At 38.6% G+C, this 27897-nt stretch overlaps 1 protein-coding gene across 6 annotated transcripts in view; it reads right to left on the reverse strand.

Moving 5' to 3' along the window:
- The window catches only part of ARMC8 (armadillo repeat containing 8), a 115614-nt gene that overhangs the window by 68170 nt on the left and 19547 nt on the right, over nucleotides 1-27897 (reverse strand). For 3 of the 6 annotated variants that reach the window (XM_055295295.2, XM_055295301.2, XM_055295296.2), the window contains 5 exons: nucleotides 23429-23505; nucleotides 11006-11077; nucleotides 9472-9614; nucleotides 9270-9367; nucleotides 3726-3818 (listed from right to left, as the gene is read on the reverse strand). In XM_055295295.2, the coding sequence (XP_055151270.1) occupies nucleotides 3726-3818; nucleotides 9270-9367; nucleotides 9472-9614; nucleotides 11006-11077; nucleotides 23429-23505 (483 nt within the window). The remainder of the gene's footprint in view (nucleotides 1-3725; nucleotides 3819-9269; nucleotides 9368-9471; nucleotides 9615-11005; nucleotides 11078-23428; nucleotides 23506-27897) is intronic. The other 3 variants (XM_055295299.2, XM_055295298.2, XM_055295297.2) reach the window with 2 other exon arrangements.

Below are 27897 nucleotides of genomic sequence, written 5' to 3' on the forward strand. Positions count from 1 at the left end.
GAATAATTTATGGCATATCCTTTCTAAGTTATATTTACAATGGATAGGGAAAAGATCAAGCACACTGCAATTCTCTCTATATATAATTGTTTCCTGGTGCTCATAAGATACCTTACTTTTTTCCCTCAAATTCTTTGCCTCAAAGATGGCAGCTAATACTTGTTACAAAAGAAGTTCTTCCTCCTCTCTGAGGTTGTACACACAATTGGTAAAAGCAGTTGTAAGGGGCCAGACGCAGTGGCTCATGTCTGTAATCCCAGCACTTTGGGAAGCCGGGGCAGGCAGATGGCTTGAGGTCAGGAATTCGAGACCAGCCTGGCCAACATGGTGAAACTCCATCTCTACTTAAAAAAAAAAAAATACGAAAATTAGCCAGGTATTGTGGTGCACAGCTGTAATCCCAGCTACTTGGGAGGCTGTGGCAGGAGAATCATTTGGACGCAGGAGATGGAGGTTGCAGTGAGCTGAGATCATGCCACTGCACTCTAGCCTGGAAGACAGAGTGAGACTCCATCTCAAAAAAAAAAAAAAAAAAAGCAATTGCAAGGAAGGAATTAGTGGCTGAACCAACTAGCGAGGAGGATCTGTCATTTGAGACTTATCGGTCTCTCATTCAGCTTTCTCCAAATCAACCTGCAGGAACCTGGTGGTTAGTGAGGCAGCATCCACTGGGTGGGAAGCACCTACGTCCTCATGGTCTTTTTCTTCCCCCCCCAGAGATGGGGTCTCACTACGTTGCCCAGGCTCGTCTTGAACTTCTGAGCTCAAGGGATCCTCTCACTTAGGCCTCCCAAAGTGCTGAGATTATGGGCATGAGCCACCACACCTGGCCTAGCTCTCATGGTCTTAAACTCCAAAAAATAGGCTCAGAAATCTGAGTAAATACTTAAGAAAGAGCAACAGTTTAGAAGTTAGAATTTCAACAAATATTATTTCTAGTGGGTGTTTTTTGCTCAATAAATCAGAAAATTTCAAAAATATAATTATGATTATATTATAACACAAATGCTTTAGTGATCTCTCCCTTTTTCCCTCCCCCAAAGTATGTAAATTTATTTAATATTGATACCAAAGCAAATTAGTAATTTTAAGTTTTGTCATTTAATCTTAGCTTAATGTGAGTCCCTACAAATGAGTCTTAAAATTCTATTATAAATCTTTTTTTTTTTTTTTTTTTTTTTTTTTTTTTTTTTGAGACGGAGTCTCGCTCTGTCGCCCAGGCTGGAGTGCAGTGGCGCGATCTCGGCTCACTGCAAGCTCCGCCTCCCGGGTTCACGCCATTCTCCTGCCTCAGCCTCTCCGAGTAGCTGGGACTACAGGCGCCCGCCACCACGCCCGGCTAATTTTTTGTATTTTTAGTAGAGACGGGGTTTCACCGTGGTCTCAATCTCCTGACCTCGTGATCCGCCCGCCTCGGCCTCCCAAAGTGCTGGGATTACAAGCGTGAGCCACCGCGCCCGGCCTTCTATTATAAATCTTATTTTTAGCTTATATGCAAAAAAAAGAACAACATGAAAATAAAAGGGTTTTATATTTAATGACAATACATGGACCACTGGATCAGTTGTTCTCAAAGACATGTTGTCAGTATATCGGTAAAGTTGTTAATATTGTATTTTAGGCTTTTACTATTGTCACTGGATTTATAAATGCTACACTGTTTCTTGAAGCCTAGCTACGTCTCAGAATATTTAAATGTGGTTATTTGATTATAGTGGCAAATGCTAATTTATCCAATTAAAAGGTGAGTAAAGGTGACTTTCTCCGATAACATCTTCCATTCTGTCAGTGGTATGATGTTAAATCATTATCCTCAGTTTAAGTTTCTCTCCAGCAAAAAAATAGTGATTTAATGGTACTCTATAATTTCAGCTAAAACAGCATCGAGAAGTTTCAGATGAGCAATCCCTATGTCGAAGAGTTTCTGATGAGTAATCCTGAAAGCTATTTAGGTAACTTCAGGAATGGAATTATTCAAACTTCTCACAGCTTAAAATAACTTAACATGTAGTTATTCCTCCAGGTCCAATTTTCAGTAGCCTTTTGGGATTACTGTGGTTATGACTAGTAGACGCTGTGCTCTGTTGAACACTCAGTAACAGAATTTTATTTATTTTTTTTGAGATAGGGTCTCGTTCTGTGACTCAGGCTGAAGTGCAATGGTGCAATGACTGGTTCACTGCAGCCTCAACCACCTGGGTTCAATCGATCCTCCCACCTCAGTCTCTGGGGTAGCTGGGACTACAGGCACACGCCACCATGCCTGGCTAATTCTTTTGTATTTTTTGTAGAGACGGGGTTTCGCCATGTTGCTCAGACTGGTCTCAAACTCCCGGGCTCAAGAGAACCACCTGCCTCGGCCTCTCAAAGTGCTGAGATTACAGGTGTGAGCCACTGCACCCAGCCCCTGAAAAATTTTTAATGAGGCATACAGTTCTGGAACATCTTCCTCAACTTGCCAGGCTGGCTATAACATGTCATTTTGTTGCTGGAAAATTCTAGGCCTTGATGGATTGAGCTCATTTTAAGCAAGTGAGTTGCAACAAAACTGTCATTTTCTTAAAGCCTTTCTTTCCCCACCTCAAAAGATTATAAGGCATTGTTTGATATCTCTGCGCCTATGAGTTGGCCCACACTTTGTCAAAGTAATCCAAGAAGAGAAACCTCAAAACTTTTTCACAAAAATCTTAAATAGTACTGAATAGATTGTGATAATCAGCTAGGGTTTGTTTGGAAAGGGGTTTAGATGTCTAAATTACAATGTAGAAACTTTTCCTAGAACCGGGTGATTTAGTTTTCATTTATTTGAAAGGCTGTTCTAAAACAGCATAGACCTGTGTCTTCCAGGTGTTCTCTTATCCCTTCTTTCCTATAGTTCCCAAAGCTCCTTACTTGCGACTTGTATTATAAATAATAGGATGTATATAAATGATACAATATCATCAGAAGATAATTATTTGGTTAGAAGTTAGAAAATGTGTAGAAATTAAGAAAGATCTCAAATAATCACCCATGGTTATAAAAAATGATACATTCAACATATAATCTATAAAGCAAACTAAATGGCACTTCATAGAAAAGAAAGAGAAACTTTACTCAACAATGAGAAGAATCTCTCTCATTTCTCCTTATTTGAGATCACTTAAACCAGTTTCCAGTAATAGGGAACAAGGGTGAGGGGAAACAGTTATGATCACACATTGCTGGTAGTATAAAGTGGTATAATCTTTATTAAAAAAATGTGGTAAAATTACAAATACATATATTCTTTGACCCCAAAATTTTATTTCTTATAAAATGCCTTATATACAAGGTATTTTTTGCAGTATTGTTTTGTAATAGCATAAGACTGGAAACAAACTAAATGCTCAACAATAGAGGACTGGATAAATAAATCTATACACTAAAATACTATGCACTGTAAAAAAAAAAAAAAAAAGAATGAGAGAGAGGTCCTTATGTACTGATACAGAATAGCCTTAGAGATATGTCAAGTGAAAAATGTTAACGTGCAGAACGGTATGTATGGTATGCTGTCATTTGTGTTTACATATATATATATATATATATATTTTATATATATTTAAATATATATATATATATGAACACACCCAGGTCTACTTATATACGTACAGATTACCTCTGGGAGGGTACACAAAGAAGGTACATCTCTTAAAGGCATAATAAGATTTTACATTATAGATAACATTTATTCTGGTTCTTACTTTACAGCAGTGTGAGAAGATCTGACAGATGTACTCCTGGGTATAGCGAGATCTGCTAAGCAGTGCCATGAGGTGCGGTATCACTGTGGCATCCTAGGGAAGGAGAACACAGCAACAAGAAACTCAGGCACCATGAGTATATTTGATAAAATATAAAATATTTCCACAAGAAGGTAGTCTTATGGTACTCTTATCTTAATGACAGTCAATCAAGTCTCCTTAAGGCACAGTGCAAAACAAAAGCAACGTGGCCATGAAAACTGTCTAGGCCAACAACAAAGAAAGAGGCTTCAATATTCATTCCTGGTAGCAAAATATGAGAACAGGAAATTCTCAATAACTCTCAAAAATTGCTTACATCCTCATGATAAAATCATTTCAATAAGACGTGACAGAAATCAGTTCTGAAACCAAAATGTGAGGTAACTAGTACATTATGCACTAGTAAATAGTTTATAAGGAAGAATTATTGTATAAAAATAAAATTTGAAAATGTTGATCTCCGAGATGTTAAGCACCAGTAAATACTAACAATCTCTCATAAAGACTGTAGTTCGCTATTTTCAATCTGTACAAGACGAGACAATTTATATGACTGGCAGCTTCTCAGGTACACCCCACTCTCTGCCTATTGCTGACACTTAACAACCTATGTAGTAGCACAGAAAAAGAGAAAATAATCAACCCACTCTGCTGCAAGTCTCTCCTAGAATTTCCTTTTATTTAGAATGCAGGCCAGGAGTGGTGGCTCATGCCTGTAATCCCAGCACTTTGGGAGGCCGAGGCGGGCAGATCTCCTGAGGTCAGGAGTTTGGGACCAGCCTGGCCAACATGGCGAAACCCCGTCTCTACTAAAAATACAAAAATTAGCCAGCCATCATGGTGCATGCCTGTAATCCCAGCTACTTGGGAGGCTGAGACACAAGAATCACTTGAACCGGAAAGGCAGAGGTTGCAGTGAGATTATGCCACTGCACTCCAGCCTGGATGACAGACAGAGCAAGACTGTCTCAAACAACAAAAACAAAAACAAACAACGAAAGAATGCAGAAGGAATTAAAAGTTGAAAGGTATTTGGCTGAAACCACAGATAAAAAAGGAGACTTAGCTCAAGCTTCCCAGTCAATGACGTCACAAGAGCTATGCTTCTCAAGAAGGAATGTGCATGCAAATTCCCAGGAGATGTCCTTAACGTACAGACTCTGATACTGTAGGTTTGGGGTAGGATCCCGAGTCAGCTTCCAAATGAGGCTGATGCCACTGGTCCACAGACCATACTTTGAGGATCCTCACCAGAGACAACAGAGGACAAAGAAAAAAACTTAAAAGAACACCCTTGTTGGGAGGAACAAGATTTGGGATTTTCCTTGGGAAAAAAAAGAATGCCCGCCGGGCGCGGTGGCTCACGCTTGTAATCCCAGCACTTTGGGAGGCCGAGGCGGGCGGATCACGAGGTCAGGAGATCGAGACCACGGTGAAACCCCGTCTCTACCAAAAATACAAAAAAAATTAGCCGGGCGTGGTGGCAGGCGCCTGTAGTCCCAGCTACTCGGAGAGGCTGAGGCAGGAGAATGGCGTGAACCTGGGAGGCGGAGCTTGCAGTGAGCCGAGATCGCGCCACTGCACTCCAGCCTGGGTGACAGAGCAAGACTCCGTCTCAAAAAAAAAAAAAAAAAAAAAAAGGATGCCCAAGATACATAAAAGCCAAGTAGGAAAACAGAAGGCTGCTGATTCCCTACAAGTAGAATCTCTTCCCCCTGTTCGTTAGTGTAACCCTTTGTGTTTACACAAGTAGTTTAAAAACAAAATGGAAAACTTAACAAAACTTCAAAGAAAGTCAGATACTAAGTGCACAGAAAGAAAAGGAAAATGTCAAGTGGGGGAAGGGGAATTGGGGTTTCACTGGCAAAGGATAGTGAGGCAGGTAGCAGCTAAGATAGAAAAGGCAAATAGGTAGATTAAAAAGCCTCTATTGGGCTCCTAAAGCTATTTCCACCTCCTTCCTTTTCTCTAATGTTCTCACATTCCTCACTTTCCCTCAGTTACAACAGCCTCCATCCCATTTCTTCCCATCTGCCCCTTTCTGTCAATTGTGTCTATATATCTGCAGTTTACAGATGTTTAAGGCAAATAGCAATTATTAAATACAAAATTTGCCCGAAATCACCCATCTGATAAACACGCTTTCAAACTAGAAATCCTGCTGTCTTTTTACCGGACTACCTACCCCATCTCTATTCTACGGCCTGAGTTGCTCAAATAGCTTTTTAAACAGCTGGCCTCTACACACTCCAACTCACGGAAGTCAGTTAATTACACTGAAACACTGTGCTAGTTCTTCCCCAATTCAACTCTTCACAAATTCTCTACTGTCTCTGAGACATAAAATATCTGAGGCAAAAAATTGAAATGTTTCATAATTTAGATACTCTAAATTTAACCTCCAAGGGTCTCAATTGTCTCATGTAAAACAGCTGGCATAGATCAGAATTTTCCAAATGGTGCACCAGGATCCATTAGTAGGTCATGAATCAGTTCAGAGAATAAGGTGGAAGGAGTTTAAATAGTTGGCCAGGATCAACTTCTCCTTATTATGGGATTGAGGGTAGGTGAGAAACTTCCAGGGTAAAAAAGACAGGTGACTGGCTTACTCTCTTTGCAAACATTACAATATGAACTACAGGAAAATAAACTGATACTAAGTCCTCTATGGGATCCTTTGAGCAGGATGTTTATAGTAAACCAGCAGTTCTCAAAGAAAGTACTTTGAGACCAGCAGCATCTGAGTTACTTGCAAATTTGTTAGAAATGCACAACCCAAGACTCACTGGATCATAAACCGGAGGTGGGGTCTAGCAAACCCTGTTTAACAAGCCCTCCACATAATTCTAGTGCAACCTCAAGTCTGAGAACGACTGCAGTAAACATTCTATAGAATTTATGAGGCATAACTCCCTGAAGAATGTCACATAAAACCATAAGGTATAAAATAAAGATGTTAGGCTGGGCGTGGTGGCTTACGCCTGTAATCCCAACACTTTGGGAGGCCGAGGCGGGAGGATCACGAGGTCAGGAGTTCGAGACCAGCCTGGCCAATATGGTGAAACCCCATCTCTACCAAAATACAAAAAAAATTAGCCGGTCATGGTAGTGCACACCTGTAATCCCAGCTACTTGGGAGGCTAAGGCAGGAGAATTGCTTAAACCTGGGAGGTGGAGGTTGCAGTGAGTCGAGATCAAGCCACTGCACTCCAGCCTAGGCAACAGAGCAAGACTCCATCTCAAAAATAAATAAAATAAAATAAAATGTTTCATAATTTAGGTGCCCCCTACTGTGTGAGGTGACCCATAAATCTCACCTACTGACCACCTTATGTATCATTAAGGGCCAGAGGAGTATGTGTCTGATGTAGGAAGGACAGACTAGGGAGCCATGTAACATGTCTCCTCTCCATGCTTGCTTTGCCTATTCCTCTTGATTACTTATAGTCTTGAAATATTTATAAAACCTGATTCTGGATAAGATCTCTGACTCCTGTGTGTACAGTTTGACAATATGATTTGTTGTGTTAGCTCAGATAATCACAACCACCATTTTTTTAAAGAATGAAAAATGACAGCATAGAAACCAGAGGGCATTACATCTGTGGAACTATGTCATGAAACTTGTCTCAGGATTCTTTCACATATACATACATATATACACACACATACACAAACTGACATGTATAGTGAGGCAATGGAAAATAAGCTTCCTGCTGTGAACTGTGAATAAGAGTGTTTAAAAATATTGGCCTAATTGTCAGTAAGAAAGCCCCATGTAAAGTGACTGTAATTTACAATAATCTATTGTATATTGAAAAATAGCTAGAAGAGGCCGGGCGCGGTGGCTCACACGCTGTAATCCCAGCACTTTGGGAGGCCGAGGTGGGTGGATCATCTGAGGTCAGGAGTTCAAGACCAGCCTGGCCAACGTGGTGAAACCCGTCTCTACTAAAACCACAAAAATTAGCCGGGTGTGGTGGCACATGCCTGTAGGCCCAGCTGAGTAGCTCGGGAGGCTGAGGCAGAAGAATTGCTTGAACTCAGGAGGCAGTTGCAGGGCTGAGATTCCTCCACTGCACTCCAGCCTGGGTGAGAGAGACTCCGTCTCCAAAAAAAAAAAAGCCAGAAGAAATGAATTTGGGCTGAGCACAGTGCCTCATGCCTTCCTCTCCACTTCTCTAAGTCTTATCCATTACTCAAAACCCAGATTAAATTCTAGCTTCTCTGCAAAGCCTACTCTGCTGGATTTCAAACGAAAGTCAGCTGAACTCCCTATCATTCATCTAGCATAAAATAAACCTCTCTTAAGTTCTACAAAGAGAGATAAAAATGCGTCTTTTTAAAAATAGCTTGTAAATTCCTCGAAGTCTGAGACTATCTTTCACTTTCTTACAAAGCTGAGAGCATCTGGTATTTGGAAATAAGCAAGAACTCAAATACTTGTTCTAAGCAAGAACTCAAATACTTTTTGAGACTTTATTTATGTACTTATTTAGAGACAGTCTGCCCTGTTGCCCAGGCTGGAGTAGGGTGGTGTGATCTCAGATCACTGCAACGTCTCCTCCTAGGTTCAAGTGATTTTCACGGCTCAGACTCCCCAGTAGCTGGCGTTGCAGGCATGTGCCACCATGCCAGGTTAATTTTTGTAGTTTTAATAGAAATGGGAGTTTCACCATGTTAGCCAGGCTGGTCTCGAACTCCTGGCCTCAGGTTATATATCCACCTTGAACTCCCAAACTGCTAGGATTACAGGCGTGAGCCACTGTACCCAGCTGAGACTTTTATCATTTTTTTATTTTTAGTGAGAGGATCTCACTCTGTCACCTAGGCTGAGGTGCAGGGGCACCATCATAGCTTACTGTAACCTCAAACTCCTAGGCTCAAGCAATCCTTCCACTGCAGTCTCATGAGTAGCTAGGACTATAGGCATGCGCCATTGCACCAGGCTAATTTATTTTTATTTTTTTCTTGTAGAAATGGAGTCTTGTTGCCGGGCGCAGTGGCTCATGCCTGTAATCCCAGCACTTTGGGAGGCCGAGGTGGGTGGATCACAACGTGAGGAGTTCAAGACCAGCCTGGCCAAGATGGTGAAACCTCATCTCTACTAAAAATACAAAAAATTAGCCGGGTGTGGTGGCACGCGCTGTAATCCAAGCTACTCCAGAGGCTGAGGGAGAGAAATGCTTAAACCTGGCGGGATGGAGGTTGCAGTGAGCCGAGATCGCGCTACTGCACTCTAGCCTGGGCGACAGAGCACGACTCAACTCAAAAAAAAGAGATGGAGTCTTCTTATGTCACTCTGGTTGATCTTGAACTCATGGCCTCAAGCATTCCTCCCACCTCAGCCTCCCAAAGCACTGGGATTACAGGTGTGAGCCACCATGACCAACTGGGACTTTTTTACATAACACAGTTATGATGAGTCTGAAGATGCTAAGCAAATTAGGAGTAGGCTGTTAGTGAAATGTAACTAATGTCTCAAATACATCTAAAACTCACTGTATACAGTAGCTCCTCTGGAGTGACAGGACTGGTAAAGATGGTACGCAGGCATCGGAGGCAAGCTTCAATAAACTTCAGGTCTGGGGACAGTAGTCCTATCAACAGAAACAAGATTTAGGACTAATCCTTTCAATCAGTATTTAAAGCACTGCAAACTGATTCTTAACCTTACTTGAGCAAAAATGGCTTCCCTACGTACCTTGCAATAAGGCAGGGATAATATGGCAGTCCAGTAGAGACTTGACATTGTTTTCAGTACCCATAGCAAGACTTCCCAACACCACTGCACATTCAGTTTTCAGCTCTGTGCTCGAGGTTTCTTGCTGAAGCAAGTACAACAATCTAAAAAGAAGGAACTTAATAAACGAAGAGACTAAAAAATTTAAACAAGACTAAATGTGACCCAAAAAGGCTGTGCAGTCCACATACTAAAAACATGGTTGGTTGAGTTTATATGAATCCAATGGTCATTTGTTTATCTCATCTGCTAATTAAAGAAACATCTGGAAAAAAAATCTAGAAGAGGTTTTGAAAAAAAGAACTATCGTATTCTCAGGGTTTATAAAAAGTGTAAATCTGAAAGTTGTCCACAAGTGGTCTCTGTAGAAACAGCATCATCAGAGTCCACGTCATCTACCACTTCCTGCTGGGTCTCCAAAATATGAAGACTCTCAAATGCCATGTGCTGCCAGATCTTAAATTCAAACTAGAAACGCTACTGCTCTCAATCCAGAGCAGTGGTGCAGTTTGTAGATATCGAGCCTACAGGGAATATTCAGAGCCCTTGTGCAGCTCCTCAAGCAAGGATAGTTTCTTCTTTCTCCAGCTCTCTCATTTGGGAAATGAAGAGATCCTCTCATTTCCACTCCAGCCCAACTTGCCAAACAAATACTCCCCAAACCCTAACCTTCCTCCACTTATAACCATCTACGTTATGTTCTAAGACAGGACCCTCATGCTCCATAAAGCACTATTTATATATACCAAACATAAATCCCCTAAGAAAGGTTGCTGACAGCTTTATAGTTACTAAAGTATACATTTGAGGTTGGTGAGTTAAAACACTTAAACCATTAATTCTGTATCAAAACCAGAAAATAAGGAGAAAAAAAACAAAATAATAAATAATTCTGAATAAAAAGCTAATAGCAATTGCACAGAAAACTTAGCTCTGAGGAGCAGAAGTAAAGAGGAAGTTATATAACTGTCATTGCCTGCCTAAAGGAAGCTTATTAGGTCATCAAAAGAAGAAATTAAACTTCCTAAACTTCCTACGTTAACTTAAAAAACAGCAAATTGTAAAAATCAGACGTTAAAATGAAACTGGATTAAAAATCAAGCAGGGTTTTTTTCCTTTAAATTCAAAAAGGTCTTAAGGCTCCTAATAAATTACCCACTCACACAAAAAACTGCCAAGGCTCTAAGGAAATGGAGAAGAAAGTATCAGGCTGTTGTACATTGGTTATGTACCTAACGAACCCTTTTGTCATCAGGTCAAAGGTCTTCCTGAATTTCCAAAATGTATTAACACATTCACTTCTTATTACATTCTCTGTTACTTTATAATTTTTTTCCTTAGAGATGGTTTAAATACTTACACTTATTTTTAAAAATAGGATTTACTTTAAGAATTAGAGAGATAATACAGGAAAAAATGGGTTCTATAATTGAGAGTAAGAAATACATTAGAAACTAGTAAGAACGGCAAGAAAGGGGTGAGACAGCAAACATACCTTGGAACAGCTCCTAAAACAATGAGATTGGCTTTCTGCTTGTTGTTTCCAATTACAGCATTTTTCATGTCTCTGAATTAAGGGGAAGAAAAAATAAAGTATGTTGAGACAGCACTGAAAAAAAATCAAAGATCATTCTACTTCATTATGCAATATCTTAGATTTGACAAAGTAAAAGCACTAACCTGTTTTCACCTAAAGTACTAATGAAGGGATAGAGATAGGTGCAGAGTGAATGTGGGGGCTGTAAAATGGGCAAGTATTGTAGAAAGTGAGAGATTTCTATTGTAGAAAGTGAGAGTACTGGCGAAAGACTTCCAGTACAGAACTGAGTTCTTCTAGAAAGGGTACCTACCAATCCTTTGGATATAAAGGAATACAGGCCACCCTCACACTCAGCTCTGGGAGTAGGGAGTGAGTTAAACAAACAACAACAACAACAACAACAAAAAAAAAACACAGCCCACAGAACATTATCTCCTTGTTTCAATGATCACACTTTGTTCACTTTTTTTTTTTACTTCTTTATATATTATTTCTTATAATTCCATTTTATCTGCTTCATTGTCTTACTAACTGTACTCCTTTGTTGTTTTCCAATGCATCTTTTAATTTATCACAGTCAGTCTTCAAGTGATATTAGCTCATTGCGCATGTATTTTAAGAGCCTTGCATATGTATTTCCATTTTCCCATCCGTTTTTTGGGCTGCTGTTATACAATATTTTTAAATTGCTTAGAAACAACATAATACATTTTTACTATTTTTGCTTAAGCAGCCAGTTATCTCTTAAGGAGATTTAAAAAATAACAAAGAATCTTTTACATTTCTCAGATATTCACAGTATTTATTATTCTAGCTACACAGAGCTCTATACTTCACCCGGAGCAAAACTCTATTCCACAATAAGAAAACCTCTACCACTGATCACTTGGCTCACAAATTTGTGGTTGGTTCAAAAGGAAACGTAGAGAAAAAATAAATAGCTCAAAATAAACCCAGTACTACTAATAAAATGTTTAAAAAATACTTCCCCAGCCGGGCGTGGTGACTCACACCTGTAATCCCAGCTCTTTGGGAGGCCTAGGCAGGCAGATTGCTTGAACTCAGGAGTTCAAGACCAGACTGAACAACATGGCGAAACTCCATCTCTACCAATAATGCAAAAATTAGCCAGGTGTGGTGGCACGCACTTGTAGTCCCAGCTACCCGGGGGGCTAAGGTGGGAGGATCACTTCAGCTGGGGAGGTGGAGGTTGCAGTGAGCAGAGATCGCGCCACTGCACCCCAGTCAGGGCGACAGAGCGAGACTCCATCTCAAAAAAAAAAAAAAAATCAACAAATAAATGTTACAGTCAGCATACATTTCTAACACCAATCATATTTATTGGCATTAAAGAACCTGGTAACAATTAATCCTTGTCTTCAATTGCCTTTTTTGATTATTGCAGAAAAATACTGCAACAACTAGTGATGTGCTAAAAGCGGATTTTCCCTACAAGTTTCTGAATGGCATTTTTACAAGTCAAGCCAAATACTGAGAATGCCTGTTCTTCCATTAGCTCAGTGCCTGAGGGTAGCGCTTTTTTTCCAGGCCTGACCTACCCTTCTGTAAAGTATCCCTCAGATCTTCTATATGGTTTACAAGAAATAAGTAGCAATTTTGTTGTTGTTGTTTATGGGACTGAACTGAATGAAGTTTACTGAGGTTGTTAGCAAGTTCTGATACACGAATATAAAGCTATATGATATCAAAGGTTCAATTAGCAAAGTTAAAGTTAGTAAGAGATTTCTAAGCTCCTGCATCCTCATGGATGCCTGTTTTCTTCAGAGGCTGTAGTTCCTAATCATCAGCATATGGACCTTAACCTACCAGCTTGTCATTTACTGTCACTGTCTTCCTTTCTCTTAATGTGTTCTGCCCATACTAATGTAGTACATTCATTTGTCCAGCCCCTACCTACTTAGAGTCTGTGTAGGCTAAGTGCCATTCTGAATGCTTTCTATTCCAGAACTCCCAACCCTAATATTTCCCCAGTTTTTCCTCTCCATTCTTCTTAAGCAGAAATGAGTGGTCCCTAACATTACCAAATGAACCTATTCCAAACATCCGAAACCATGCCATGTTTTTACAGACAAGAGCAAACAAAAACCCGTCCAACACCAATTTTCTAATTCTCTTAATAGTTTACAAAAAGGACATGAAGGAGGTAACTGATGGTAACAGAGGAAATGCCAACTAAAGAGAACACAATACAATGGAATAAGGTCTAAAGAAAAAGATTCTCGCTCTGGCTTTAGTAAGTAAATATACCTGTGCTAGATAAGGAAAAAAAGATATTAATAAATTCTATTCAATTGTTGCTATAAAGGAATGCTAATAGATCACTTCTATGAAGAATTAAAATCAAAAGGATTAATTAACAGGATTAAGGAATCAATTTCAGATGACAACATTCAGCCATCTAGATGAAGCTTCTTTCAGTTCCCAGAGAGTATTCTTTCTCTGTCATCTCCTTATCCCCTCCCTCATACTTTCCTCTGACTAGCTTTACTCATCCTTCAGGTCTGAATGTCACTTCCTCCAGGAAGCATGCCCTGAAACCCCCAGGTCATCACTTTGTTAGAGTTAAAGTCTATTTCCTCTTGAGAGGCAAGAAAGCCAATCTGACCTGGAAATATCAAAGCAGTTACTGTCAGTAGATCATTATTTACAGTGATTCTAGATATCCATTATTTTTGTAAAATGCAAACTCACAGCTATCATCCAAGATGGGAACACAACAACACTATCCAAGATTTCTATATTACCTTCAAATTTACAAAGCATTCCATATCCACTACTTAATTTCATCTTCATCATAACCTTGAGTAATAATAACTCCATTTTACAGAGGAGAAAGCTACAACTCAGGATTGGGCTTTTTTCAGAACCCAATATTAAATGACAGAGCCAGTCTCAACCCATGTCTTTTTATGCCAACTGTTTTTTCCCATTACTGCCAGGACATCAGGCATTGACAACGAACCAATGGAAAAGACAAATGAATTCAGTAAATTCATTTTCTTTTTCCTTCTGTGTTTTAATGTTACATTTTTATGCAAAATAAAAGTGTTTCTAACTTTTAGTCAGACACCCTTTTTCCCAGTAGACCAAAAGAATGTCATTTCATGCCCACTAACTTTTAATGTTGGGAAAAATGCTCTACTTACTTTTACTGAAATTCAACAACTAGTTTTTGAGCTCAGCTTTGTGCTAGCCTCTATGAAGTACACAAAAGTATCACACAATGGGATGCCTGGTCTGAGGAGTTCACAATATCCTTGGAGTGGCAAAAATAACACTATCAATGTAAGTCAGTACTAAATTAAAAACTGAATGTGTATAAGGTAAAGAAAAGTAGATGCTCAATAAGCTTAAAAGGTTTTGAGGCAATGGTTAAGAACTAAGATAAACCTTAGAAAATCGTCAGGACTTGGATAAGCAGATGGGAGGACAAAAGGATAAACTGTTCACACAAGACCATATTGGAAATGAAAATGGCATGTTCCTGGGGCACTACAAGGAGCCTGAACTGAAAAACAAGTTCGCTTTAGGGTGGCATGGAACATAAAGTTAGAAAAGTGATAGGGAGATGAGACAAACTAAAGGGAGATGGATTAAGGAGCAATCATATTTTTGATCACAGAAGGGGCATGAAGGAAACAGTGACTAAGGAAAATAAGCTGAATGTGAAATGGAATGCTTATTAGTTAAGAGGGACAACTAAGTGGCTGATGCCCCCCTTGTGATTTCCAGACCCCTATGCTTATCTTTAACGTAGCATTCATTAGGTAAACTATCATGGATGGTCTCTTTAGTTATTTGACTATTTCATTAGACTTTTGGACCCTCCAGAGCACTGACTACATTATTCACCCTTATACACCCCCATACTAGCACAATGCTTGGTACTAGGCAGGCACTCAATAAATATTTGTTGAAGGAATTAATCAATCCATCTAGGTATCTGGTTATACAAAACTGATTAGTGGAGCAGCCAAAGGAATCATTAATACAAAGGTCATTTTGAGGAAGCAGTTAACAAGATTATTTAATAGGTACAAAAATGTGATATGTGACATCTCGAGTGACTACTTCATGTCTGGGCACATGGGTGCAGGAAACAACAGAAAGCTTACACAGAAGACAAGGATTGATTTTTGACTTTGTACACACTGAATTATCTTTGAGGTGAGATAAGAATAAGTAAGCCTTGGGGATATCCCACTTTTGGGAGTGGGAGAAAAGAAGTCAATATTAAGATGTTACAAACATGCATTTGTTGAGGAAGATTTTCAGCTAAAATCTGGCTAGAATCTTAAATTTGCATGCTAATAAATGGACTTGATAAGCTCCCACATTTACACGGAGGTTAAACTTTCTACTTTATTTTCTTTGCTCTGAAAGAGATTTTTAGTGTGGCAGAGAAAAAGGGCTTGAATATTAAAATGTACAGTGCCTACCACAGCATACGTCTAAATTAGAGCATTAAAAGGGTGACGAAAACCAAGAGAAAACGCACTATATGTTGCTATTAAAATAACAGGAAAAGAAAAAAAAAAGGATCTAGACCTGCTGGAGAAACCATTTCAGTCAATCAAGTATGAATATATTTATTTCTAAATGGTCAAAAAAGGCATACATTTTAACTGAAAGCCTAATATCACCTAAAAACAAAATTATCTTTAAAAGTATTGAAGACTGGAGACCCAAGCTAAAAAATCAATTACAGTCATGCTTTGCTTAACGACAAGGACACGTTATTTGACGACGGGGATATGTTCTGAGAAATGCATCATTAGGCTACTTTGTCCTTGTGTGAACATCATAGAGTTTACTTACACCAACTAGATGGTATAGCCTACTACACACTTAGACTATATGGTATAGTCTATTGCTTGTAGGCTGCAAACATGTACAGCATGTTACTGTACTGAATAATGTAGGCAACTGTAACACAATGGTAGGTAATGTGTATCTAAACATATTTAAATACAAAAATACAGTATTATGTTCTTACAGGGTCACTGACTTTAACTGTCTTTAACTGAAACATCATTGTGTAGAGCATGACTATATATCTATTTATTTTGAACCAGTATTTCACGTACCTGAAGCAGCTCTTTTCTGCTTCATATTTGGAATACTGTATATGTATTTCTGGTCTAACTAGTATGAAGTTGCCAAAAACTACACTGGATACTGAAAACTACAATCTGAGTATAAAGTTTGATCTACTTATGAAAACTCACTGTTTATAAAACATTCATTTGTAAAATAAGAAAAAAACACGTATCCGTGGGTAACTACAATAAGGGCAACATGGTAAACAACTTACATTATTTGGACTGTGAGAATCACAAACATACACAATGCTCTGTCCCTGTAATTGTAATTATCATTTTTTGGAGAATGCAATATCCAGACAGCCAAGTATGATAACCTTTCTGTTATCATGCATGGTTAAGGAATGAGGTATATTCATATTCCAACTAAAGTTATATGACAATGAATTCCATTGTCTTTATTGAATTGCCAATTTTAAGAATTAGGTAATGATCTATTATTCAAACCAAAGTTATTTTTAACATAAGGTTTTGATTCAAGAGGCATTTGGAAAACTTACAGCAAAATTCAGCTCAAATCAACTTGGGCATTTACTGAATATCAACTACATGTATAAACTGAAAAAACAGAATTGACTTTAATTCATTCTTACAAACAAATTACTCTGTGATGTAGATTTTTGGAATATACGTAGTTTCAGATACAGTTCTGATTTGTATAAAACCATGAAAAGCAGCACTTTGGAAGGCCGAGGCGGGTGGATCACAAGGTCAGGAGTTCAAGACCAGCCTGGCCAACATAAGGAAACCCCATCTCTACTTAAAAAAAAAAAAAAAAAAATTAGCCGGGCATGGTGGCATGCACCTGTAATCCCAGCTACTCAGGAGGCTGAGGCAGGAGAATTGCTTGAACCTGGGAGGCGGAGGTTGCAGTGAGCCGAGATTGCATCACTGCACTCCAGCCTGGATGACAGAGCAAGACTCTGTCTCAAAACAAACAAACAAATAAATAAATAAATTAATTAATTAATTTAAAAAAACAAAAAAAAACCATGAAAAGTTTACTGTAAATATTTAATCTTCTTTCCATAGCATTTTATGGTTCCTTAATAATTTTGAAAATTAAATACTGGCTCCAAAATTAGGATATTTAATGTATTTAACTCTGTTTTATCAATGTATGATTACAAATCACCTTACATTCTCTAAAAATGAAGAGTAAAATCTACCAAAATATTTTGGTAGATATTAACATTTTAAATATATTTAATCATTACAAGGAACATAAAAAATGTGTTAGAACAGTATGGAACAATATGGCAGCATACAGTTAAGCGCTTTATACATTTGAAAAGATATTTATGCCGGGCATGGTGGCTCATGCTTGTAATCCCAGCACTTTGGGAGGCCAAGGCCAGTGGATCACGAGATCAGGAGATCGAGACCATCCTGGTTAACACGGTGAAACCCCGTCTCTACTAAAAATACAAAAAATTAGCCGGGCATGGTGGCATGTGCCTGCAGTCCCAGCTACTTGGGAGGCTGAGGCAGGAGAATCACTTGAACCCGGGAGGCAGAGGTTGCAGTGAGCCCAGACCATGCCATTGCACTCCAGCCTGGGCGACAGAGTGAGACTCCACCTCAAAAAAAAGAAAAAAAAGAAAAAAAAGAAAAGAAAAGATATATACACATATGCATGCAAATATATAGTCTTGATGTTCAAAGTCAGTATCACATAGACATATGTATACAAACAGCTTATCTGTCTGCAAGTAAAGACCATGTCAATTTGATTTAATCATTCCTGGATAATCCTGCCTATCGAATTCTCTGACCAAATTCTCTCACAATATATGGTTTTAAGCAAGTAAGATGCAGATCACTCTATCACGCTTGGTATTAAGGTCACCTTTGTGTATGTAATCTCAAAAGTAACTGATTAAGACCGCGCACAGTAATCCCAACACTTTGAGAAGTCAAGGTGGGAGGATCACTCGAGGTAAGGATTTCGAGAACAGCCCAGCCTGGCTAACAGGGCAAAACCCTGTCTCTACTAAAAATACAAAAATTAACTGTGCATGGTGGCAGGCACCTATAATCCCAGCTACTCAGGAAGCTGAGGCAGAATTGCTTGAACCCAGGAGGCAGAGGTTGCAGTGAGTTGAGATCACACTGCTGCACTCTAGCCTGGGTGACACAGAGAGACTCCATCTCAAAACAAAAAAACTGATTAAATGTATTAGGAGAAGAAATTTTTTTAATGATTTTTTTGGAATACTTATTTTCAATTATTCTAAAACTTAACCATTTAACTTAAAAGTTCTCAAAATCCAAAGGCTTCATTTTACGGGAACTCTTATCTTTAGCTCATGCAAGAAAATGGAACCTGTCTACATTCTACTGAAACCAGAGATACAAAACTTCCTGGAGCTAAGAGAATTAAATAATCATTACCAAAATAAACTCATATCATCAGTACATTAAAATGCTTCAGAAGATACTTTAGAAGTGGATTCTTGGTGGGGGGAAAAAAAAATCACATGATTCTGCAGCATCCACAAGTGCCTGATTGAATTCACCAGACGTCTAGTCAAGCTTTCTAATTCTATTAAACTCTGAAACTACAAAGCTAGCTATGCTGGCTTATATCATCTTTTACTTTTCAACATAGCACTATCAACAAAGGGCCACATAGGGATATCTGCTAACCTTTTTTTTTTTTCAAACAAAACAAAACAAAAACAACTCTGTCACGCAGGCTGGAGTGCAGTGGCATAATCACTGCAACCTCCACCTCCTGGGCTCAAGGGATCCTCCTACCTCAGCCTCCCAAGTAGTGGGGACTACAGGCACGTACCACCATGCCTAGCTAATTTTTTTTTTTTTTTTTTTTTGAGACGGAGTCTCGCTCTGTTGCCCAGGCTGGAGTGCAGTGGCGCAATCTCGACTCACTGCAAGCTCCGCCTCTCGGGTTCATGCCATTCTCCTGCCTTAGCCTCTCTGAGTAGCTGGGACTACAGGCGCCCGCCACCACGCCCGGATAATTTTTTTGTATTTTTAGTAGAGACGGGGTTTCACCGTGGTCTCGATCTCCTGACCTCGTGATCCGCCCGCCTCGGCCTCCCAAAGTGCTGGGATTACAAGCGTGAGCCACTGCGCCTGGCCGCCTAGCTAATTTTTTAATTTTTATTTTTGTAGAGATGGGTTTCACCATGTTGTCCAAGCTGGAACTCCTGGGTTCAAGGGATCCACCCACCTTGGTCTCTCCACAGTACTGGGATTACAGGCATGAGTCACCATGCCTGGTCTCTGTTAATCTTTCATTGAAATTCACTAACATGAAAACCAGATCAAGTGCTCTAATTTTGTTATGTTAAGAAAACAAAACAAAACAGTGTTTAAGTAGCTTTCACTCATGATTTACAAAATCATATGAAGAGTTCTTCTTCTTCTTCAAGTATGAGATTTAACATGGTTGAACCAATACTATAATAACTTCACCAAAAAAGGTCCTGCAGTGTTTTAAGTCACATGCAGCTCTCCATATTACAGGAAGCTCAGAATTTGCAATGCAGGGTAGTTTAACTGACATACCTACTTTCTGTTGTAGTTGCAAAGGCTACACTTTATGACCTACACAGTGACTTCCCTCTTATTTTGGCTCGTATCTTACTCCCTGCTTAATGATCATCTATTCAGTTATGCACATGAAATTTTGCTCTTTTAGAGAAAAGGACCTGATTTTGTATTCAAACCTTTTACACAAGAGGATCACTCAAGTTTATGCTAACTATTGTGCTACTAACAAATTTATCTCTAGATAACTCTGCATTCTTCAACAATTGAAAATTAAGCAGTTCTGATGCTTAATGTTATTTTTGATCAAGGCATACTCACTGACTAGGTAAAATGGTTCACTGTGATGTGAGCTATCTACAAAGTTCCCCATATTTATGGGTAGATCTATAGCTCTAACTCAGCTAGCAGATTAGTTGTAGACTATGATGAAGAATCATTATTCATCTTTAATTTGACTTTGCTTTTCCTGCTAGTATGTTATACATGTTCACAATCTTATTTGTCTTCAAGATAGGGTCTCACTGTGTTGCCCAGGCAGGATTTGAACTCCTAGGCTCCAGCAATCTTCCCGCCTCAGCCTCCCAAGCAACTGTTAACTACACGTGCCTTCCACCATGCCTCGTATATGTTCACAACATTTATTAAGAAAAATCAGACTTTATAGAGCCAGAAAAATGATAAAACTCTGGTTGGCTTGTAGTCAAAGCTACAATTTTTGTCAATTATTTTATGTCCTTTCAATTAAATATTTTGGATTTAATGCTATTTCGGCTTCTACCTTTTCCTTCCCTAAAATTAATAGGCTACCTTTGGTTGTTTATACTCTGGCCATCTTTCTACCTACCTATTTTGGTCTAGTAATGGTCTCTTAATGATCACTTAATGGTTACTTAATCATGACTGTGAGGTGTATAAAAATCAAAAAATTGGTCAACTCTCTTTTCTTAAATACCATTTTCATTCCCCTTTTCTATATATATTGTATTAAACAAGATTACTTAGGCCAGGCGTGGTGGCTGACGCCTGTAATCCCAGTACTTTGAGAGGCCAAGGCAGGTGGATCACCTGAGGTTGGGAGTTCGAGACCAGCCTGACCAACATGGAGAAACCTCGTCTCTACTAAAAATACAAAATTAGCCAAGCGTGGTGGTGGGTGCCTGTAATCCCTGCTACTCGGGAGGCTGAGGCAGGAGAATCACTTGAACCCGGGAGGTGGAGGTTGCAGTGAGCCGAGATTGCGCCATTGCACTGCAGCCTGGGCAACAAGAGTGAAACTCTGTCTCAAAAAAAAAAACAAAACAAAAAAAAGATTACTTAAAAACAGATAATGTTGAAAGTAATTCACTTTTCATTCTCTTGACCATGTACGATTAATTTTCAGACAGTGACAAAGTTCAAGAAAGAAGTCAGAAAGAATAAATATTTCTATCTGGAGAAAAGGAAGCTTTATCAAATCACACTACACTATCTCCATAAGATCAGTACTACTCTGAGATAAAGAAGAAAAATGTTGGGTGATCTGTCTCCTTTAAACTATAAAAAGATTATAGTATTTTAAGTAGCAATCACATTTACTAGAATGTTATCACTCGCATTCTCTTGTCTGAGTCAGGAATTTTAGTCCCTCTCTCTCTTCTACTTTAGTTTGAACTGTCTCCTCTGTTTTTTTCCCCCTTTCTCTTCTTTGAGGAGAATTATCTTTTTTTTTTTAAGTTGTTTTAAATTGGGGCTAATAACAACTAACCACTTAAGTGCCAACTGATCCACAATGTATCGGACATTGAATTTTATAATTCTGATTTAATTCTCACATCAATCTGGCAATATGGGCAGTGTTATCTTTACGGATGATGAAATTGAAGCTCAATGAAATTACAAAACTTGTCCAAGCACACCGCTAGAAAGGGACCATAACAGAAAATGTCAGAATCAGGAATTCAACCCACTGTTGTCCAACTGCAAAGCCCATGCTCTTTCTACTCTACCATTCCTTCCACACAAACACTTCTTTATGTCCAGCTGACAGCTAATTAGGTCTCAAACTGGTAGTTTTTCAAAAGACACTAAGGCTATCAAACTACATTTTAGCTGCTTTGTCATAATTCTGTCTTTCCCACTTTTATCGTTCGGTATTTTATCAATTTTTGAGAAACTACAGTGTTCTTTGGTAAGTAAAAAATTTCTCAAAGTGACAACATTCGAATCAGCTACTCATATCAGATAGAACTCTACAAGTCTACCATACAGAATTCTTGATTACTGAACAGCTTTCTCCTAAACATGGTAGCAGTGATATCATCTTTTAAAACCATTTATTGAACACTTAGTAAGTCTAACATTCTCAACCATTTATTGAGCAATTTTAAGTAATATTTAGAATTATCCACATACGGAGCTATCTGGTTGTATGTGGAGAGTATCTGTGGAGAGTATCTAAGGAGAGTGTTAAGTAAAACCTGCCCCCTTGACTAACTTGTGTGTGTAGGTACAACCCAAACTGATTTATTTAATAGATGGATTTAATAAACCATTTTTCCTGGTAATAATTAAACTAGTCTAAAAAGGAGTGATTAAATAATTACAAAGTCTCCTACTTAAGGAGACAAAGGCAAAGTTAACATAATGAGAACACCAGAAATACCACCGCTTTTTGTAAACTGAGAAGCCGTGAAAGTTAAGTGTCAAGTATCTCGGGTGGATCCTAACCAGCTTCCCACCTTCCCTTTCAGCTCAATTTGAATAGCCAAGCAGTTTTACAGCACTTTTCTTTTACTTCCCTTTATAAATTCACAACTCCAAAGCCTACAAGGCCTTTGGGGAGAGAGGCTTTAAGAACTGCAGTCTGAAGAAACTTATATAAACAAAGCATCCTAGCCTTGCCACGGCTAAGCACAAGTTAAAGTACTATTTGGCTGACAACGCGTATGGGATTAGAGAAAAAGAAAGAGGCCTCCCTCATTGGTGCCCTCATCATTACCCAAATGTATCTTGACCCTTTTTTGTGTCTTTCTTCCCATAGACACAGTTCAGGCCTGTGGATCCTTCACATTTCCCAACCCCATGATGAGCCTTAGTCTAGACCTTCCTCCTTAGAACTAATGCGCTAAGAGTATGATAATCTGAAACTCAAAGGAAAGGGAATAAATCTGAAATCTTATCCTATTTGCTTCTCTTAATTTTTTAAGAGCATAATTACCTCTGGTATGTTGCTTAAAAATGTTTCCTCTCATTAAACATGAAATTTTGGAGAAAAAAAGGCATTATGGTTATTAAGAGTTTAGATTTTCTGACAGCTTTCTAAATTCTAAATTTAAGACATCAACAGGAGACTCAATCTTGGTGACAGTTCATGAGTTAACCAAAAACAAAACGAAACAAAACAAAAAACCCTACTGGTCTATTCTTTCACTGCGCTCCAATTATGAAAGACCATCAATCTTATTCTCCTGCTTTTGTGGATATTAAAGAAGCAAAAGCATTCTCCAAAGAAAACATTTTTTTAATGTGAAACAAGTATTCTACAAAAAATGAAGCTAACCATGTCAGTTAACAACTATTCAAAGACAATTCTTTATAGTAAAATATTAAACGTCATGAATGTCAAGCAGTCTTTCTAGAAAAAAGCCAAATGCAAGAAAAAAGGTATAACCCTGTATTTTCAAAATTAAAATATTTGGCAGATTAAAACATGAAAACAAACAACTTTTTGATAGACTCTTAAATACATACTACTTACATGACACCTTGTAGAACTTTCTGGGGATCAGGGTCAAATAGCCTGTCAACATAGTGGCGACTGCTAGCTGTTACTTCCTAGAAAGTGGGGGGAAAAATTATGACATCTGAAGCCATGCAAATCACAAATTCACAGCATCACCCACAATATCAAGTGACTAGATAATTTAACTTAAGGTAGATGCATTAAAATTTATATTAAATACTTAGTTTTGCCTCCTCATCATATGGGATACTTAAGCAGGTGACTTTTCTCTCTCAGGTATCAAAATAATGGGAAATTGTAGTGTTCAGTTCAAGATGTCAAAGATTAGTATTTTTCTTCCAAGAATGCCCAATTTCAAAAGTAAGAATGTCCATGGTATACATTTTACTGTGTCTTAAAACTAGCAGGAGAGTTTGGAAAATCAACATAATTACAAAGCACATAACTTTGTTCATTCAGAATCATCAGGAAGATATTAAGTATATTTTTGTAAATATTACATTAGTCTGAAAAAAAAGCTCATGACAAAGATAAACAGTAAGACAGAAAAGAAAGAAGACTCCTAGTTCTCACTAAACATACAGCTAGACAGTGGGACCTTTGTGGCGAGCCCTGGAAGTTTTGCCAACAGAAGACCTAGACATATATGTTAGCATATATACTTAGCAGCAAGCTAAGTTTCTTCACTAACTGCTGGGTGTCACGTACGTATAATTAATAGATAGGAATGTTACTTCTGTAATTTAGTATACACGAAAGGACAAAATCTGGCTCTCAGCCAGGGAAGAGTGAGGACTTCATGAAATAGTCCGTAAGGGGTAGTCTAGGTACAAGAGGAAATCCTTAGACTAATGTAGAGAAGCTTCACTGCTGGAGGCAGAAGTAAAAATAAATAAAGGAGTTGTCACACTTTCTGTGAAGGAAAACAATTAAGAATTAGAGTGATCTGTAGGCCACCCAAGCTGTCTAAACTGAACTGGGTAAGGGTGGGTAGAATTAGAAAGGGTACAAAGGGAAGACACTTACCTCCTTTTCATTTGTATTGTGGAGTTTTTCTATTGTGTTATTTCTTGTAACACTTATTTTGGAGGGTAACTCATTTTTAATATTTAATTTTCAATGCTTAATATTATTTAAAACAAAGACCCCATATTTAAGAACCAGAGAAAAAGTTTTGTCCCCTGCTTGTTTTTTCTGATGCCTGCCAAAATATCTTTATATACTCCCCCGCCATTAGCAGTAAGTTCTTACAGGGAGGAAGAAATAACTTTTCCAATTTACTCGGAACTCCAAATCAGTAAAAGAGTTAATTACCAAGATACAGTGCCAGCTTAAAACTTTTGAGCCACCAAAAATAACTCTGGAGAACTACACAAACTCTAGTTTTCTGATAATATAGTTAACTAAGTCAACACATATTTTCTTCCCCTCTCCACTGAGATGAAGTCTTGCTCTGTTGCCCAGGCTAGAGTGCAGCAGCATGATCTTGACTCACTTGCAACCTCCGTCTCTCGGGTTCAAGCAATTCTCCTGCCTCAGCCTCCTGAATAGCTGGGATTGCAGGCGCACACCACCACACCCGGCTAATTTTTGTATTTTTAGTAGAGATGCGGTTTCACCATGTTGGCCAGGCTGGTCTTGAACCCCTGACCTCGTGATCCGCCCGCCTTGGCCTCCCAAAGTGCTGGGATTACAGGCATGAGCCACTGTGCCCAGCCAACACATATTTTCATATTCTGAATTTGCTACCAAAATATCCTCAAAGGCAACTCAAATACCTGCTTTAAAAAAAAAAAAAACAGAGATGCGGTCTTGCCCAGGCTGATCTCAAACTCCTGGGCTCAAGGAATACTCTCATCTCAGCCTCCCAAGTAACTTAACTACAGGTGTGTGCCACTACATCCAGCTCAAATGCTTGCTTTTAGCATGTACTTCATTTATAAAGAACAAACAGTGGAAGCAAAGAGGCAAAAGTGGTGAAAATTCTTGTGCCCACCAGGGTACCATTAAAGCACCTGCTAACAGAATCTGTTTTCCTCAAAATAACAGAATCACCGAGTTAGAAGGACTCTCAACAATAATCTGCCCAATCCCTCGGTTTACAAATGTGGCTTCTCATGATCTTTACCCATTTGTCAGATCATCAAATGTACAGTTAGGACACAAATAACTGTACGAACATATCAAGAAACAATATATGACAACCAAAAGCTACGGAAGAACTGAAAAAAGCACTACTATAATACAAACAGGTAAGTTTTGCCACTCCATTTGAGTACATGTTTTCCTGGTTTTCTGACATAGTAAGTTCTAAGTACCTCAGACCCTCCTATCCAGAGATTGATTTTGATGTTACTGTTCTCTCTACCTTTACTCTCTATAGCTCCACATCTCTTACCTCTCAATGATGTGTATCTTAACATAAGTTTCCCCCATTAATAGCAATTCTTTTGCTGCTCTGTGCCTGGTTCATTCAATATAACATGCACTGAGGAAAGCATTAAAAATAAATTTATCTTTAATGAAGAAGATAAGTAAGGCACAGTCCCTGTTCTCAAGAATTCATATTCTCTTGTCACTATGCTTACATGAATATTTCCCTATTAGAATATAAGAATTATAGTATACACAACATAAAGGCAGCACTGAGGAGGACATTTGTAAACCAGGGGAATCAGGGAAGGCTTCTTTCAGGAATTGGCTTTGGAAAATGAGTAAGAGTGTACCAGGATGGACAAGGAAAGAAAGAATCAATGTCACAATCATTGCCATAGGGCATGAGAAGCCAATACAAGTAAACAATCAGCAAGTATACTAGTTGCTGGCACTGAAAAGAACAGAGGATAGAGAGGCACCACAGGATGTAAAACACGAAAGGCTAACCAATAGGTGGCCCACAATTGGAGATTTCACATTGCCTTTTGGTCAAAGTTACATGCTAGATGCCAAAGAAGGTGTGAGAGGACATTAAGGCAGAGCCTTGCATTTAAGAAGCTTAATATCTGAAAGGGTTGTCATGTATACACAAAAATAATCATATAAGTTGCTCAGACAGCAAGCAAGCTGAAGGGGTATGATCACTTATTCAACCTTATCTTACTCTACGCTTTTGTCTAATGTATTCATTTATCTGTATAGGACAATTCTGATATTTCACTGCTCCTTGTAGATCAGGTCACCTCTCCCCTCCCAGTCTTCTCTTTTCTTTCAGAAGGCAGCCTAGAAATGTAAGAGGTAGGGAGAGAAGGCAATTTGTACAGATATTAAATGGGTTGATAAGAGAAAGAACGTCTAAAAAGGTGACATTTGAGTGAAGTCCTGAAGAAGGTGAAGGAGCAGATTGTGCACCTATCTAGGGGTAGAGCTTTTTTTAGGCAAAAAGAACAGCAAATTCAAACGCCCTAAAATGAGAAGTATCTGCCATAATCAAAGAATAGGAGGCCATTATAGCTGGAGCAGAATGAGCAAAGGAGAAAGCAGCAGGAGATGAGGCAGAGAACAGGGGCCAGATGGTAAAGAGCTGCACTGTCCAGTAAGCCAGCCTCTAGCCTCATATGGCATTTGAAATTTGAAATGTGGCTAGGAAGTGAATTTTGTTTATATTTTAAACTTTAATTAAAATTAAGAAACCAATACTGGACTCAGTTATTTTAACTTTTAAGAATGATTTGGAACTACTTGGGTATATGAGTTTACATTTTCAACTATAAACTTTATGACACCTAAATATGAATCAAGTATTTCCAATAAAAATTTAGCATCCAAATTGTATAAACTATGCATCAGATATTGAAGACTTGCTATTTTTGAAACAAATTTCAGTAATAACTTATTACACAGATATATTGAAATAATATTTTGCTTTACTTGTTTAAATAACATTAAAATCAACTTCACTTATTTCCTTTTTACTTTAGATAGCATGGCTGCTAGAAAATTTTAAATCACGTATGTGGCTTGCATTTTTCCCTTGGATAGCACTGGTATAGAACTTTGTTGGTCATTGTTAGGATTTTTATTTTTATGGTCCAAGTTGGGAAGCCATTAGGAGGGTTCAGGGAAATCGACACATGATCTGACTTATGTGTGTACTTATCTCATGTTTTGTTTGTTTTACTTTTAGTAGACAAGGTCTCAACCTTGTTGCCCAAGCTGATATCAAATTCCTGACCTCAAGTGATCCTCCCACCTCAGCCTCCCAGAGTGCTGGGATTACAGGTGTGAGCCACAATGCCTGGTCCCGACTTAACGTTTTTCAAGCATCACTCTGGTTGCAATTTAGGAACAGACACGTGTGGAGAAGGGGAAGGGATACAAGACAAAAGTAGGGAGACTAGGAAGGAGGTTATTTCCAACACCAGAAATGCTATTATTTCATAGATGATGGTAGCATGGACTAGACCAAACACTGTGGAAGATGTATTCAGATTCCAGGTAAGTGCTGAAGTTATAAAATGGATAAGCCGTTAAGACTCGATGTAGGG

The sequence above is a fragment of the Symphalangus syndactylus genome, chromosome 10 (assembly GCF_028878055.3).
Source record: "Symphalangus syndactylus isolate Jambi chromosome 10, NHGRI_mSymSyn1-v2.1_pri, whole genome shotgun sequence".
Taxonomy (NCBI): domain Eukaryota; kingdom Metazoa; phylum Chordata; class Mammalia; order Primates; family Hylobatidae; genus Symphalangus; species Symphalangus syndactylus.